General features: G+C 36.1%; 3 protein-coding genes, 1 long non-coding RNA gene and 1 pseudogene across 9 annotated transcripts; 3 read left to right on the top strand and 2 right to left on the bottom strand.

Annotated features, from left to right (window-relative positions):
* Window positions 1-387: 387 nt before the first annotated feature.
* On the bottom strand, window positions 388-3,022 carry LOC125581441. 6 transcript variants are annotated; one of them, XR_007319042.1, is made up of 8 exons: window positions 2,400-3,022; window positions 2,124-2,313; window positions 1,980-2,029; window positions 1,698-1,879; window positions 1,561-1,608; window positions 1,303-1,427; window positions 1,087-1,218; window positions 388-719 (listed from the first exon to the last, which is right to left on the bottom strand). It is a non-coding gene; the product is annotated as an uncharacterized LOC125581441 (long non-coding RNA). The 6 variants fall into 6 exon arrangements; XR_007319041.1 differs by having other exon boundaries at window positions 1,980-2,044; window positions 2,400-3,021; XR_007319044.1 differs by having other exon boundaries at window positions 2,203-3,018.
* Window positions 3,023-5,590: 2,568 nt separating this feature from the next.
* On the top strand, window positions 5,591-7,675 carry LOC106418307 (ras-related protein RABA2d-like). The gene is made up of 3 exons (XM_013858982.3): window positions 5,591-5,789; window positions 5,907-6,104; window positions 6,996-7,675. The coding sequence occupies exons 2-3, from the start codon at window positions 5,940-5,942 to the stop codon at window positions 7,482-7,484; spliced, it is 654 nt and encodes a 217-aa protein (XP_013714436.1). The 5' UTR covers window positions 5,591-5,789; window positions 5,907-5,939; the 3' UTR covers window positions 7,485-7,675.
* Window positions 7,676-8,760: 1,085 nt separating this feature from the next.
* On the top strand, window positions 8,761-11,292 carry LOC106418304 (serine/threonine-protein phosphatase PP1 isozyme 2). The gene is made up of 4 exons (XM_013858978.3): window positions 8,761-9,175; window positions 9,992-10,551; window positions 10,633-10,807; window positions 11,033-11,292. Exons 1-3 carry the CDS (start codon window positions 8,971-8,973, stop codon window positions 10,804-10,806), a joined length of 939 nt encoding a protein of 312 aa, XP_013714432.2. The 5' UTR covers window positions 8,761-8,970; the 3' UTR covers window position 10,807; window positions 11,033-11,292.
* A 728-nt stretch (window positions 11,293-12,020) lies between these two features.
* On the top strand, window positions 12,021-13,672 carry LOC111202363 (DNA-directed RNA polymerase II subunit 7). Its single transcript, XM_048746886.1, has 7 exons — window positions 12,021-12,232; window positions 12,709-12,874; window positions 12,951-13,001; window positions 13,105-13,170; window positions 13,237-13,305; window positions 13,408-13,500; window positions 13,561-13,672. The coding sequence occupies exons 1-6, from the start codon at window positions 12,117-12,119 to the stop codon at window positions 13,471-13,473; spliced, it is 534 nt and encodes a 177-aa protein (XP_048602843.1). The 5' UTR covers window positions 12,021-12,116; the 3' UTR covers window positions 13,474-13,500; window positions 13,561-13,672.
* A 150-nt stretch (window positions 13,673-13,822) lies between these two features.
* On the bottom strand, window positions 13,823-16,424 carry LOC111202855 (annotated as a pseudogene).
* Between the last annotated feature and the right edge of the window lie 538 nt (window positions 16,425-16,962).

Raw genomic sequence — 16,962 nt, forward strand, 5'->3', positions numbered from 1 at the left:
AAAAATTTAAATATCTAATCGTAAAAAAATTCTTTATCGCACATGGTGCAGGAAAACACCTAGTAATAAATCAAAATTCAATTTAATAAATAAAATAATAGTAAAATTGCCACAGATTTTAGGTCCTTGCAGTTTAGTAGTTGTATTAATAATAAATTAAATAAGGATCAGTGCCTTTATATATTGTTGGGATGATGCTTGTGACGATAAGAACATGAAATCTTCTATCTCTCTTGGCTTGTAAGGATCTAAAGTCTGCGGCTTGGTTGTAAGTAGCTTATATTATTTGATAATTTATTGGTCAATGGTAATCACAAAATCATATATTAATGTCTTTCCTCTCCTAAACTCTGAACTATTTACGTTTCATGTCATAGATATCAAATATACAATAGAACCTGTTTCTGAAGACATAAATAATAAACTGAGCAATGTAATTCTGATGAAGCAGAGTGATAAAACAGTAAACATGATTTTTAGCTGCTAATCATGCAAAGTAGATAAAATGTTTCAAGGAAAAAAAACACTGAAAAGCAAAAAAACTGAAAGGAAATCATAAGTCAATACTTAAACTGAAAAAAGACTTAAACATCATTGAAGCATGCAATAAGTGAGAAGATGAATGGGAGCTCTACTTCTCACATCTTGGGCGCTTAGCTTTCGCTGGCCCATCACTTGCAGAGTTCCTCTTACTCTCCTCATCTGCAGAATCTCCACGCCTGTTCGAAGGTTCACACACTTCATTTCCAAGAAAATAATATAACTGCAGACGTAATCTTTTTAAATTATCATATAATTTGACAATAATCTCTTCCAAGAAAATAATATAATTTCCTCAACGTTACATGTTTATTTATTTATCTATACTAAGCTTTCTTAACTACCCAACAACTTCAACTAATGTAAATAGAGATCCATACTTGCTTTTAGCTGCATTAGTGTGGAAGGAGAGGTTTTATGTTAAAATAAAAGTTAAAGATCGAGAGATAGTAAGATGGAGAATCAAAGTTGGTCAGATTGGTGCATTCATCCAACTAAAAGACAGACGAAACAATGATTGCAAGTGAAACTACTCTAGATGTTTACCTTTGGTATAGATAGTTTCTCATTTAGCTTCTTTTAAACCAGACCACGATGTGTTATCATCCGCTGATTACAAATTCTACAATGACTCCAGCTATCTTCTCCACAAAACACTCTTTCATAATCTGGTATCTGCTGTATAGAAAAGTGTATTGTTATTTCATGAACCTAACTACCCAAAACATCAACGAAAATGACATGAACTTATAGCATTATTACCTCTAACGTACTGACTCTGAGATTGGTTAGTGACGTCTCTTCCTCGAGTTTTTACTGTTTTCTTTATTACCTTGGCGAGCCTTTTCTTTTCAATACTACCATGCTTTGAAGTTCAAGACACGTAGCTTTATGTCAAAGAAACAAATACATTTTAACTAATGATCAGTCATGGATGAGTCTTTTGATACAGGAAGTCAAAACACTCTAAGCATTTGGAAAAAAAAGGGATCAAATATTTAGGGTGTCAATGAAACTTACCGGCTTGGATAATCATATGAGCATCACCCATCTTATACTCAAGTGCTCCTGTTTAAAAAAAAAATAACATAAAAACGTGAGGAGAGAAATAGCTCCGACCAAACTCATCGATCCATTATTAATCACATTTGAATCACCTAAATTACACTGTCAGCAACAATAACATCAACCGAACCACTTCGGATTGAAGTATCCGCACGACTAAGGGCTTGTTCGCGCCAATTAGGCTGTGATAGAAGTATATTTTCTGTATTTATACAGATTACCCTAGCAAGTGGCGAGTCAATAGAATGCTCAGCATGTACAAACACACAGGTCCCTGTACGCGAAGATACATTTTTTAAGAAAAGTCAGACCTTTTGAATCCAATATCGTTCAGTAAAGAACATAGTCATAGAGTTGAAGAAATAAACAATAACCCCTTGTTTCTATGCTTAATGCTTCAGCCCGTGTTGTTTTCTTCAAGACCCTACAACACCCAAATCTGAGACCAGTAATATCTCTACATTAACAAAGGACACATTTTTTTTTTTTTTGAAGTAGTATAACTAAGAGATGTCTACCCTGGGAAGGCCACCAACTACTATTGCTGCATCGAGAGCAAAAGATCCGGTAAAGTATAATGTGACATCTAGGAGAAACCTGGAGGTAAAAGGAATGAATCAATCTCTTCTGGTGTCAATGGTCGACATCCTCTGTTTCTTAGCTCTCATCTGTTAACCGTGAATCTTGGGCTCTTCCTTGCCAAATCACCTGAGACAAAATGAACAACAGGAAATCAGATACGATCTGCCATTAGTAACCTAAACACAAAGCAAGGTTAGGTGAATGACATAGACCCTTTTGAATAATCAAACAATACATAACAACGTAAGATCAATATTTCCTCTTCGGACATCCATCTCCTTTCAAAGAAACCCACATTCAGATAAGAGAAGAAAGAGGAAAACAAAGACATAAACAGAGAGATGCAGCTGCATATATCTCCGAGCTTAAGACATGTGACGGTAGTCACGGGGAAAGGATTGAGAGAGTTCATAAAAAAGAAGGTAGGGTTCTAGAAGATTCTCGTATCAGATGATGTTTTAATCTCTGCTCTTCTTCACTTTTCTTCTCCGGTTCGTCTTCGTTCTCTCCACCGTTGATACTATCGACGGCGATCCCTCTCCTTGAATGTCATAATTGCAGACGTTTCTCAAAATCATCAATTGAGAGGAGGAGTTAGACCGTGAGCGTTCACACAGCTAAGAAGAAGAAGAGTCAGCCACGATAATAAATTAATAACTTTCATTGGAGATTTGGTATTGATGAGGTGGGCTTCATATTGGCACTGGATATTATTAATGGCCCAAACGCCTGGCCCGATTTTATATTAGTTGACTTAAAACTTCGTATGACGTAGCATAATAATGCTCTCTGATTGGCTGAATATATTAACTGACGTGGATAGGTTTAGAGGGGAGGATATCCACCTTTTAGTATAGTATAGATATCATATATATGCAATAAATAATGCATGCATGTTGTCATGTTGATATGTAGTATTCAGATGTTTGTACCATATTTATTATCCAATTAGTTTGATGTTTACATTTCTTTGCTTTCTCATAAAGAGATGTGAGATGTTTCTATTATTCATATATTACGTGTTTTGTTATACATATCGTATGACAGCCAGTATATCACGTAGAATATGATATTACAAATCATGGAGAGTCATATTATGTTTATATCAAGTATGTGTATTACTAAAAAATTAATTAATATGGTATATCAAATTCCGAGTGATTTAATTTGTTAAATAATCTCTAGAGTGATACCGCCACGAGCCAATCTTATCACGTAAATAACTATGTCATTAGGATAAATATTATAAAGGTAAAAATGATTAGATTTCGATTTACATATGTTAAATTGCAAAATTATGTACTCAAATGTTTTTTAGATATGTTATATTATAAGTTAGTCTATAATAAGAGAGTTTAAAAAGGATAACCACTTCCAAAAAATTAAGTACTTAACATATATACAAACGGTATGTAATAAATCATAACATAAATATTGAATCTATGTTGGATCAAATTCAAATTTAGCACATTGTCTTCCGTTTGTGATCATGACTTTTCCTGAACATTGACAACAATGTAAATCTTTTAAAGACTATGTTAAATGGTCGATAAAAAAATATAAATTATGTTAAATAGATGTCAGTAATATTTAAATGATTTAAAATTTCACTTTTCTCGATGTAGTTTACTTGCCAGAAACACAAAGCTAAGAAGGTTTTATGGTATATACTCACGCTAAGAAGGTTTTATGGTATATACTCACTCTGTAGTATTGTTAGTGACATATGTATATAAATTGAATGTTAATTTTAAAAAGAAGTTTATTTGATGTTTATGAGTTACTTAAACTAATAATAGTAACTAAGAAGCGTTTTTACTCTAGCCTTAGAGCATGATTATTGGGGAGTTTTTAGGGTGGGCCGGGGTTCTTAGCGGAATATAAGAAACCGTCTCTTAACTTTTAACTACAAAAGTTAAGAACCGGCTCTTAAAACTCTTATTTAAAAACCAGTTCTTAGCTTTTTTAGTTAAAAGTTAAGAGACAGATTCTTATATTACGCTAAAAACTTCACCCCAAAAACCTCCTAATAATCATTCTTTTAGGCCCCCAAATACCTAGGCATGCATGACACTGGTTCTAAGGCCTTCGTAAATTAGCCTCAAATTACAACTTCTTACCTAATTATGAGAAAAAGGTGAAGAATCATGAATAAGAGGCACATTCCAGTTGACGTCGTCAGCCTCAACCTCACTAGAGTCCCTAGAGTTTCTGGGTGAGTCGTCTCTTGCCCCAACCGCTAAAGTCAAAGCCTCTTATTCAACAGCTGAAGACTAAACTTTTAGCACCTCCAATGCCAAAATTTTCAGAGAATATATTAACCCGAAAAAATATTTATAGCTAATATTTGAGAGCACTAAAACCATTACTTTGGTATTTTTAACATAAGAACTTCTCAAACAAAAGTTTCTGAAAGAGTATCTCCTAATTAAGAATAAAGAGAAAATGAAAAAGTAAAAAAAAACATGAAAATAGGTTCTCATCAAAGAAATTCCAAGAAACCCATTAGAACTCCCCTCTCTGCTTGTCACTATAGAACTAGTTTGATTATTTAATTTTTAATTATTTAATTACTTACTTAATTAAAATAATATATTTTCTCTTTTGAGAACCTATTTTTGAGAACTTCATTGATGAGGCTGCTCTAAGTGTCAATTAAGATGGCTAACCAGTGTCTAACAAATTAAATGACTAATCTCTGCATTTTGTCGTTAAGAGATATATATGTCTATTTCTTGTTTGTGAAAATTGCTAATCAGTCTCAGTAGCACTTCTTTGATTAGCTTGTATAAAAGACCAACCCTCTTAAATGTTAATAATGGTTGTTTAATGTTAAATAAATAAGATCAGTAGTCTCTTAGACATTATCCGTTATCATTATCTTCTGATTAATAACCACATACTAAATCATAGAAACGCAATGTTCTTTGTTCCTAGTTCCAGCCAAACCAATCAAATAAATTTCCAACTTGTTCATTATATGATTGCTTTGATCAGTTCAACCATTACACGAGAAATTTTGTTTTTAAATCCTTAATCTCGGTTGCGCGGTTTCGCCATTATAACTTCTTTTAGATTATAGTTAATTATGAGCTAATAAAATTGATGTAATCATTTGTCTACTGCGAATGATCAATCAACAGCGCATCTTCAACACAGAATAGAACGTAAATTATAGAAAAATAATTATATTACTTCTTTTTAAATTATTTTGCATACGTGTCTCTTAGTAATTGGCTGTTAACAGTCTAACATGACACTCATAATTCCTATAGTGCCCCTGAAAGTCTGAAACATTCCTCTTACTTTTTGTCAGACTGACGGCTCTGACCTGGTAAGCTGCCGCCTGGCCCACCTCAGCCCTCTTGTCATTTGCTTTAATACATCGTCGTTTTTGTTTTATCGTATCACACTATATAATATACGAAACATCATACTGTAATAAAGGAAAACATTTATAATACGAACCACAAAGACGATTAAAAACAGTAATAGGAGAGTGTTCCCTCAAGAGAAGTTTCATCCTTAAGCAGATCTAAAGAGGGTGAAACTCGCTTTTCACGATTAATCCTTCATTTTTTTTTCCGTGGAATATAAGAAGGGTATGTTCGTTTCGTTTCTGATATGTTCTGGCTAGAGTTAATTTCGATGGATCCGTCGTTTTTTCTATGATGGCATCGATTGTTTGTTGAGATTCAGGGATGTTTGTTTATGTATAGGCTTGTTTCTTTTGGTGAGATAGAAGAGGAATAATGACGCATAGAGTAGAACAGGATTACGATTATTTGTTCAAGATCGTGTTGATCGGTGATTCTGGTGTCGGGAAATCAAACATCTTGTCTAGATTCACCAGGAATGAGTTTTGCTTGGAATCCAAGTCCACCATTGGTGTTGAATTCGCCACAAGAACTCTTCAGGTGATTCAAAGTTTTCTCTTTCTTGCCACCATTCAAACTCTACTTCCATTTTGTCACGTGATCTCTATGAATTTTTTTTATGTTAGGATCTGCTAGGTGTGGTGGGATTTGTAATCTCTGTCTCTGTTTTTGAATTAAGTTTATCCCTAAACCGTGAAGTCTTTTACTTCCTCTTCAGTTTTGCCTTTTTGGTTTGGTATCAAGTTCACGATCTCATCATTAGGTCAATGTTAGTTCATCTGATGCGGTTGTGTTTTAGTTTTACTCTGTTTGCGTTTTGTTCTTTTGAATTTACATCTTGTTTTTTGAGCCAGTCTTAAAAACATGCTTGGGTAGCATATAACTAGTGAAAGGTCCTGTGGTTTCTTAAGATTCGAATAATCTAATGTCTGAGACTATTCGGTGCATTGTTCCTCTCGCCTGTTTTTTGAATTTTATTTTTGTTATCTGAGAGTTTTTATATCAAGAGAGCATCTTAGATGTGCTGGCTATGAGTCATGAACAATGCTTTTGTTTATATTTTTTTTGTATGACTGACTGGTGGAGAGAGCCCCCAACTTGTTCCCCAATAATGTTTTTTAACTAATCATCAAAGTCAACTATTCATCCCTGAAAAAGTCAACTCATCAGATAATAATTTCAAGAAAGAGTTATGTGATACAAAGTGACCTACATAAACATTCATGTGGCTGATGTATCACAAATGTTGATGCTCTGTGTTTAAGCAAAGATGAGATTTGTAACTGCCTATACCAGGTTCTTGCTTTTTAATAGTTAAACCATGTGACAGTTTCCTACCATCTACAAACCATGTTTGTGAATGCTTGAAACAAGACGATTATGAGACCTAATCAGTTGTTAACTTTTTGTGATTGTCTTACGGTTATACAGGTCGAAGGAAAGACTGTAAAGGCCCAAATATGGGACACTGCCGGTCAAGAGCGGTACAGAGCCATCACAAGCGCTTATTACAGAGGCGCAGTAGGTGCATTTCTTGTCTATGACATCACCAAACGTCAGACCTTTGACAATGTCCTAAGGTGGCTACGAGAACTGAGAGACCATGCGGATTCCAACATTGTGATCATGATGGCTGGGAACAAATCCGATCTAAACCACTTGAGGTCGGTTGCTGAGGAAGATGGTCGGAGTCTAGCCGAGACAGAAGGTCTATCTTTCTTGGAGACATCTGCCCTTGAATCCACAAACGTCGAGAAATCATTTCAAACCGTGTTGACAGAGATTTACAAGATCATTAGCAAGAAAGCTTTGGCTGCTCAAGAAGCAGTGGGTGCTAATTCCGCGATTCCAGGGCAAGGAACAACGATTAACGTTGAGGATACGTCTGGAGCTGCCAAAAGGGGTTGCTGCTCTACTTAGTATCTCATGAAAGCTTCTCCTCTTCTCTCTCTTTTATTTTGTTTTTTTTTGGCTGATGAGTGTAACAATGCAAGGGTATGTAGAATGCTTCAATTCAATCACACTCTTGTCTTGCAATCTCTGATGGTTTGTGTTCAGAAAACAAAGAAAACTTATAATAAAAAGGAAGAAAAAGCTTCTTTAGTACACTATTATATTCTCTGTGTTTCTTTGGTATGTTCCGGATAGTTCTGGTTTACAATTGGACATACTTTTTTTATCCATCTCTGGTTTAAGTTGATTGATGTGCACGTCTTCATGAATAAAAGGAAGAAGGCTTGGATCTAAGGTTGGATATAATATCCATTCGAACTTGGAAAGCTATAATCCTCTTTTATTTTTTTCTCTGGCGCATTCAACTTATTAGATTTGAAGACAGTGATATCTTATATAATATTTTAATACAATATATAGACCGATCACGCTTATAGGTGCACCTGTTGCTGGCCGGTTGAAGGAGCAGCAAGATGAATTCAAAATGTTTTTAAAAGAGCTAGTGGAGTTTGGACCAAAAATAGATGATTGTGGCTGGTTCACAAGTGACGGAGTCTGTTCAAGTCAAAATGAAGATTTAAGTTTCTGCATTTGTCTTTAGTGCCTCTTCTCTGCACAGTTGTTTATTTCTTTGTTCTAATTCTCTTATGGATTACACTTCTGCATGACACTTTTGGAGTAGAATACTAGCTTTGTAGAAAACAGGAAAACAAAAGAAAAAATTTGAATCAAAAAGCACACAGAATCTAAACTTATGTGTAACGTTAGATTCTTTTTTTTTTTAAGATGTAACGTTAGATTCTTATAAGTATTTATTAACTTCTATTTTAATTAAAAGTCAATATAATTTAAATAAATTTTCAAATCTATAGTAAAATTATATCTTCTAAACCCACTATTTTGAAATTTCACTAATAACATTGATAATATTAATCCGAAATTCAATCCAAAAAAACTCCTAAATTCTCTTTGCCCAATATATCATTAAGAAAATGAGGATGAATTGACAAAATACAATTTGATCATATTTAATCAAAAGGAACAGTACTATTTATGAAAAAATAATTATTTACAAAGGAAACAAAAAATCAGAAGTGATGTGCATAGTGGGGACCCGCAAATCCATCCACGGAGAGATGATTATAACATTATGCAGAGAGTTGCATTAAGCTATTATTATTGGACAATTACTTTATTTCGAAAATAAATATAAAATAAATAAACAACCACTAACCTTCGATAAACTCACCCATCACAGAAACTCGTTAGAAACTAAAAAAAAAATATATATATTTGGGGAAACAAAATAAAACATAACAAAGGCGAAAACTTTTTTGGTCTGAAGATCGAGAAAAGATTTCGAAAATCAAATTCGGTTTTCTGGGCGATCGATTTATGTCCGAAAGATTGAAACTTTTGTAAGATAAAAGATCGATTGGTGTTGTTAAGTTGAATGACGCAGCAAGGGCAGGGAAGCATGGACCCTGCCGTTCTCGACGACATCATTCGTCGTTTGTTGGATTACAGAAACCCTAAGCCTGGAACCAAACAGGTCATGCTCAACGAGTCTGAGATCCGACAGCTTTGCATCGTGTCTAGAGAGATTTTTCTCCAACAGCCTAACCTCCTTGAGCTCGAGGCTCCCATCAAGATCTGCGGTAATCAATCTATCTCTTTTTCATGTTCGTTTTGGGATCTGATCTGAGGTCCGCGTGATTGTCTTTATAGCTTGTGTTCTTAGATCAGCTCTCCATAAAACGTGAATTGGTTTTAGACAGAGATGTGTTTGGTCTAAGTTATAGATAAAGGAAGTATATAAAAAGGTTTTGGTGGGGTTTGTGAGCTAAGAGAGATGTTTAAATCAATCATCTGATTGATTGCGGCAGCTGATCTCAATACAAAGAGAAGTTAAAAGGTCACATAAAGATCATTGGATTACTCTAAAACTATTGGGTTAAAGGTTACATTCATTGAAAACTTTTTGTTGTTGAAGTTAAATGAGCTTAGCCTTGTGTGTTACATAAGATTAGCTGAGTATCTTGATGCAACCTAGGATGTATTTTTTTGTTTGGTTGAAAACTGTTTGTGGAGGTTTGGTTTATGTGAACTTATAGCATGTGGGTCCTAAGATTTTGGGGCTGTAGGCGATTTAGTAAAAAATTCAATAATTTCTTTTTACAAATTTGGGGGTCTATGTCTATTTAAATTTCTTCAAAAAATTTGGAAGCTTGAGTCCAATGTTTCATTTGGCTTTGACTAGGACTGGTCTTGTTTATCAGAGCCGGATCTGAGAATTTGGGAGCCATAAACATTTTTTAATAACTTTTATAAATTATTTTTTCATAATTTGGGGAACTATGGTTATGTAAAAACCTACAAAATTTTAGGGACCAAGGCCAATGTTTTATCGAGATTGGCCCAAATCCGACCCTTAGAACTTGTATGTTGATGTGATTTTGTTCTGTTTTTGTCAGGTGATATTCATGGACAGTACTCAGATCTATTGAGGCTATTTGAGTACGGAGGCTTACCTCCAGCAGCTAACTATCTATTCCTAGGAGATTACGTGGACCGCGGGAAGCAGAGCTTGGAAACAATCTGTCTTCTCCTCGCCTACAAGATCAAATACCCTGAGAACTTCTTCCTTCTAAGAGGCAACCACGAATGTGCTTCTATCAACAGAATCTACGGATTCTACGATGAATGTAAACGCAGGTTCAGCGTCAGACTCTGGAAAGTGTTTACAGATTCTTTCAACTGTCTCCCTGTAGCTGCTGTAATAGACGATAAGATATTGTGTATGCACGGTGGCCTTTCTCCGGATTTGACCAGCGTGGAACAGATTAAGAACATTAACCGACCTACCGATGTTCCGGACTCCGGTTTGTTATGTGATCTGCTTTGGTCTGATCCGAGCAAAGATGTTAAAGGCTGGGGGATGAATGACCGTGGGGTTTCTTACACGTTTGGGCCTGATAAAGTGGCTGAGTTTTTGATAAAGAATGATATGGATCTCATCTGTCGTGCTCACCAGGTTGGTCTACTACTACACTATGTTTTATGTTTCTCTTGTCACTACAAGAGTTTCTAATCGAAAACCTGTTTTAAATTGCAGGTTGTAGAGGATGGTTATGAGTTCTTTGCGGATAGACAGCTTGTTACTATATTTTCAGCTCCTAATTACTGTGGTGAATTCGATAATGCTGGTGCTATGATGAGTGTTGATGAGAGTTTAATGTGCTCTTTCCAAATTCTTAAGCCTGCGGATCGGAGGCCCCGGTTCTTGTGAGGTAGTGTTCAAGTACCTTTTAGAAAAATTTTCACTTCTTGTTTCGGTCTTTCATCTAAAATAAGTGTAGTGAGTAAAGCTCTTACATCTCATATACTAACTGATGTGCATTTCTTTTCAAATTGCTTTAGATTATGAGTCACTAGCTCAGCCTTTTGCATACATGATTATATATTATCTGAGATTCATTCACTTACGGAAGGATTTTTAATGTTGTATTTTGCAGTTGGAACCTCGCTGGAAAAAGAAGATTTTGGCGACGTGAAAGCGGGAGAGAGAGACATTTGACACTCCCTGAGACTTTATCCTGAGGCCTTTGCAAGAAGGTAGGAAAAAAAAAAACACATTTTACATGTTATATCATATAATCTTATTTGAACTCTTGTAATTTCTTTTCTCAAAACTTTTGTGTTATTATGATCTTCTCATTCTCTCACTCATATTAGACAGTAAACAAAAGTCTGCAAAGTTTTATTCTTTCATCAACCCAAAGTCCTCACTCCTCAGTGGTATATATACTATATTCCTTGAACACATACACTAGTGGAACTTTTTTTTTAAATGATCAAGAGGTTTTCGACCATGTAATATACTAACTTTCTTTGAGAGAGTAAATCCTTTTAAAAAGGTCTTTCTATTTTTGGTAATCTAGAAGTTCAATGAATCTTTGGTCGTGACTTAAACAATGATGAGTGAATACAGGTTAATTACTGGACTTAAAACTTTTTTTCTGTCGTCATTGACTTAAAACTCTACTGTGCCTCTGCATTCAGGAGAGTCAAAGAGGTTTTTGGTTACATTTGAAACGGTCTAATTCTGAAAGTGAGTCGATATAAGGAGCTTCTGTATCACTATTCTTCCTGGTTTTAGGGTTTTAAAACCATCTGTGAGGTTACAATGCAATGTGTAGTAGAATCTTGAGTCATCGATTCAATTTAAAAGCCACCGTTTCTTCTTCTTGATATTCACAACAGATGGAGTCTTTAGCAGTTGTTTTAGCTCTGGTGTTGTTAGTAAAACGCAAGGAAGGAAGCATTGTCCGTTTCATTTTTCAGAAATATTGAACCTTTTTAAGGGTGGTTAATTACGTTGAAGACCCACTAAACCACAAGAAACCAAGACACAGCAGCCCTAAATCTAATTTAACCAATTAATTAATATTCAAAGGAAAAAAAAAAAGGAAATAATCATCCCTTTACAGACGGTTAAAAGAGATCTGCAGTTGTGGAAACTATAAAGAGACATAAAACTAGGGTCGGAGTCCCAGAGCGAGAGAGCGAAAGAGTCTAGAAAAAAGTGCAGAGACCAAGATGTTCTTCCACATAGTATTGGAGCGAAACATGCAATTACACCCACGATTCTTCGGTCGCAACCTCCGTGAGAATCTCGTCTCTAAGCTCATGAAAGATGTCGAGGGCACTTGCAGGTTTCTTCTCCACCACCACCACTTTTTATCTTCACTGCTCTCGTCTCGAAATCGGAAAACCCTTTTCACCCTCAATCCTCAATCTTGTTTCTAGAAACAAGACTCGGTTTCGTTTTCTAACACCAACATTCGAATTCAATTGCATATTTTGCTCCGAAACCCTAACTCCCGTCTCGTTCAATTGGTTTTGTTTTTGGGATTACTGATTGAATGCTGAATCATTCCAATTGGGCTAAAGATCGCTACTTTAAGCATAAAGTAGGTTTCTTTCTTCATTGCAAACAGAGAAACTCAAGTGGAGTTTGTGTAAAGGATTGATTTTTATTGAGATCTCAAGTTAGTCTATTGCCTTGTCGCTAAGATTGTGTGTTTAGCAGTTAGTTTTATCTCTTTATCTAGAAAGATTTGTCTTTTAAAGCATTCTAGCTAAATTGGAACTCTTTTGCATTTTGATTTGTGTTTGGTTTTGGTAACAGTGGTCGACACGGGTTCGTAGTGGCGATAACAGGGATAGAAAGTGTAGGGAAAGGATTGATCCGAGACGGGACTGCCTTCGTCACTTTCCCCGTTAAGTATCAGTGCGTTGTCTTCAGGCCTTTCAAGGGAGAGATTTTGGAAGCTGTTGTGACTTTGGTGAATAAGGTAATGTGTTACTATATAGTTTCGTTTGTCTCTCTAGTGACAAACGTAATGGAAAATTGGTCTAATGAAATCTCAGATGGGTTTCTTCGCTGAAGCTGGACCTGTTCAGATCTTTGTGTCCAAGCATGTAAGCTTATGATCTTTTGACATCACGGTTTTGAGTTTTGACCCACTAGGTCTTTCTCTTTGGTTGTATGTGTTTGATGTTTTACTCTTTTCAATCATTACAGTTGATTCCAGATGATATGGAGTTTCAGGCTGGAGACATGCCTAATTACACCACATCTGATGGATCGGTCTGTTCCTTTTCTCTACTTCATATATCTTACAAGTAAACCTAATCTTTCCAATGCTTTCTGCAGGTTAAGATCCAGAAAGAATGTGAAGTGAGACTAAAGATTATTGGCACAAGAGTCGATGCCACTGAAATCGTATGCACACTCTCCATAACTCTAATCCACAATGCAACTTATAGTTCGATTTTTTGGCTTGAATCTTTATAAATGTTGCATATTTGTCTTTTGATTCTGCAGTTTTGTGTGGGTACCATCAAAGACGATTTTTTGGGAGTCATCAACGACCCTGCAGCCGCTGCATAAGCAAAAGTTTCAGGCCTAGTTCGGTTTTGGTCCAGAAGATGGCATGTGATAAAAGATGTATCATAGACCATTTACAAGTTGAAGGTTATGGATATGTTTAATTCGGAATAATAGTTTAATTTTCATTCGAGTGTAGTTGACTTTGTTCCTATATTATAAACGTCTTATTGTGTTAGAAATAAAAGTAATCGCGGACAAACAATCGAGTTAAGGATCCGTTTGAACATAAACATAAAACTGATGTCATGAAAACTATACAGTGTACATTTGACACTGTACTGTCCCTTTGGTTCCAAATAGGCGTTTGTTGTTTACAATTATATTCAAAATTCAGAAGTGTGCGCTTGAGTCACTGTGCTACTACTGTAACTGATCCATCTTGCTTCAGCTGCTCTGAATGTTGTTTCTAAGCACAGGTTTATAGCTGTAACAAATTGCAAATAATAAATCAACAAAACCATAGTATCTCAATAGGTTGAAGAAGAATGAAACTTACACGCGCATATGCCCATTGAATGCTTGTGTTGTTTGCTGGAGTTGAGTTGAGAGTTGGAGGACTTGCGCAGATAACGATTCTGTTCTTAACTTGTCCAGAGCTTCACGGAGTTCCACATTTTGCTTTAGGCATTCTTTCACCTACACAGTTTGCTACAAATCAACATAAAAGTTGAAAGAAAATGTTTCTCACGCAATAGTAACTGCGAGAGACTTACTTGACTCTCCCATTGCTTTGATATGTTGATCGATTCTTGATAAGAAGCTGAGAGGTTTGAGTTCTCTTCAAAAAGCTTCTCTATTTCATATGATTGGTTGTCAATCTACAAAAAATGCATGGAAATTGATTTCTCCAAGCAGAAAGCTAAGACATTACCTCCATGAGAAGCTTTTGCCTACTACTCTCCAATCTTTCAAGTGCAACAGCCATATCATGCAACTGCTTCTCCAGTACTTCTTTATCTTCCTACACGAAAACCATCAAGCTTAAAACTAAGGTATATAATTATATGACGGCAAGTGGCAATTATGGGTTAGTAACATTTTCTTACCACTGAAAACACTTTCTGACTTGATTCTGATACCTCTGCGTAACAAAGAGCACGGAAACAGAGTTATTGATACGTATCCGACGATGCACATTCAGTAAAACAGTTTCTGAATGACTCAAAAAACATTTACACATCAGCGAATGGATCCAAGCACCAGATGATTGTAACAGCTGAACAAGGACTAGTTCTGAAACAAAGAGAGTTGCATAATATTACCTGAGGCACCGCTGGATAAAACTGAAATCTTCAGTACCAGTTCCTGATTTTCAGACATTAAAGAAGCAACTCGGGTTTGTTCTTCAGCTAAACGCTGTTGTTCTTGCTGCCTCAACATTGATTCTTTCTGTGTATATTAAAAACATTATTATTGTAGAAAGGAAGACTCTGACTAGAAAGTATCTGACTCAAATACACACTCGAACCTGTAATTCTAGTTTTAGATTGGCCATCTCTTTCTCTAATACTTGGTCCGGGGAAGATGGAACAAATGAAGAACCCATTGTTTGTTGTTGTGTCGAGTTAAGCTCTGCTCTGAGAGATGCTGCATCTTCCTCAGCCTATCAACAATGTGTGATATAGTAAGTTCAGAAAACAAGTAAAGGGAAACTTAATAATCGGAAGACATAGAAACGGTTATCAGCATACTCGATACTGTTCTTCCTCTGCCTCCTTAATTAACACGTTTCTTCAGAGTCCTAACTTGTGCTGAGAGATCCTCCTATAAGTAATAGCCATAGCAATAAAAACGCAAGCAAGGGGAGGTTATATCTTTCACAAAAGAAGTAACCCCTACTCGTGAAACAACAGCAGCATCTTTCTCCATTGCAATTTCCTTGAGAGCTTTTCTCAGAGATGGCACTGTGTTTTGTTCCTGTCACCATCCACAAGAGCATTATGTCAAGGCATGACAAAACATTCTGGACACAAACTAAAATAGGAATGGATAAAGATCACAAACAGAAGCTTAGTTGTAACTCACTAGCACATTCAACCGACACTCAAGTGATCCATTCTCGGATTCCTTTGACTGAAGCCGCACCAGAATGATTTGAATCTCGCTTTCCTCTCCCCCCAGGGCCGGCTTAAACTCTCCCTTAAAGCAAAAAAAAAAATATGGCTTATTGCAAGAAAGTAAGGCAATGATGTTTATCAAAACAAGCAAAACAAATGTGTAACATCTTATTATGCTCACTGAAATAACTAATCTCATAATCTAAAACCAACAGAAATTAATGGCATAGCCAAAACAAATCATTTGACTGAGAAACGCTATTCATACGATCAAACCCGAATTAATCAGCACTTAAGCCACAAATCTGGTTAGAGAACAAACTTGTCTCCCACCGACTGGAATTTCAACAACAGCGCTTGCGCCTTGGATCCTCTGGTCATTATGGGCGAGCCGAAACAAACCAATCTTTGATGCCCACTCTTTCTCAGCAACAGAGATTCTCACAAATGCAATTGCGGCAGCGAGAGAATGGCAGAATGGCCAAGTTAAAGCCCCACAAAAGCAGAGGACAACCGACTTGTCACCGGTGAACTTAGAAAACGTTACCTTACTGAGATCCTGATGCTTCTTGGAAGGGAGATCGCAATGTTGCAGGTCTGGGATGGGTCATCTATGGAGAGAATGGACCTTTCAAGTTCTCAGCAGTGGAAGAGCATGTCTCCACGCCCCTGATGGCGGAGAGTATTGCGATGCGGGAAGCACTTGCGAAGTGTAAAGAGATGGGAGTCCATCGGATCAGGTGTGAAGCAGACTCTAAGCAGCTGATTGCTTGTATCAGGAACGAAGAACCAGTGCCAGAGATCTATGGAATTGTATCAGATATTGTAGCTTTAGCTTCTGAGTTTGAGACCATCTTGTTTGGATGGATCTCTCTGTTAGAAAACGTTATTGCACATGGCCTTGCCAAGCAATGTGTTGTAGTAAATGAGGATGTTAATTCCCTCACAAGTTTGTTGGTTGTGTTAAAAAAAAAAAGCCACAAATTTACTTGAAAGCACCTTTTGTGTGATTAAATAAAAAATTCAAATAAAAAAAAATATATTAAAAAAACAGAACACGTTATCAAATGCATTCACAAACACTTGTGATTCTATGCCTACTCTAATGGATAATGATCTTTGATGAAAACATGTTAACAAATAACCAAATAATAATGGTATCATAGTATCGTTCCGGTTTAGATCTACAAGCATTATATATAATTAATTTCTTATAACCGTGTACAAAATAAGGAAACATAACTTTAGAACCTAAAACTGAAAAATTGTAAAAACTTATTCAAGACCGCTGTCCATTTTCAGTCGGCTATGTGGAAATTTGAAACAGCTAAATGATAATCTCTGAAACCAAAAAATTTAACGCAAAATTATGGGCTCCTTTTGCCCATGGGCCCTGGGCCGTCGCCCTGCTGGCCCCACCACTTACATCTTA

This window comes from Brassica napus, chromosome C2, assembly GCF_020379485.1.
Source record: "Brassica napus cultivar Da-Ae chromosome C2, Da-Ae, whole genome shotgun sequence".
NCBI lineage: Eukaryota > Viridiplantae > Streptophyta > Magnoliopsida > Brassicales > Brassicaceae > Brassica > Brassica napus.

Coding starts and splice junctions, on each gene's coding strand:
- LOC106418307 (XM_013858982.3), top strand. CDS start 5,940: ATGACGCATAGAGTAGAACAGGATTACGATTATTTGTTCAAGATCGTG. Junction 6,105..6,995: donor TCGCCACAAGAACTCTTCAG/GTGATTCAAAGT, acceptor ACGGTTATACAG/GTCGAAGGAAAGACTGTAAA.
- LOC106418304 (XM_013858978.3), top strand. CDS start 8,971: ATGACGCAGCAAGGGCAGGGAAGCATGGACCCTGCCGTTCTCGACGAC. Junction 9,176..9,991: donor GGCTCCCATCAAGATCTGCG/GTAATCAATCTA, acceptor TGTTTTTGTCAG/GTGATATTCATGGACAGTAC. Junction 10,552..10,632: donor TCATCTGTCGTGCTCACCAG/GTTGGTCTACTA, acceptor TTTAAATTGCAG/GTTGTAGAGGATGGTTATGA.
- LOC111202363 (XM_048746886.1), top strand. CDS start 12,117: ATGTTCTTCCACATAGTATTGGAGCGAAACATGCAATTACACCCACGA. Junction 12,875..12,950: donor TTGTGACTTTGGTGAATAAG/GTAATGTGTTAC, acceptor ATGAAATCTCAG/ATGGGTTTCTTCGCTGAAGC. Junction 13,171..13,236: donor ACACCACATCTGATGGATCG/GTCTGTTCCTTT, acceptor TGCTTTCTGCAG/GTTAAGATCCAGAAAGAATG.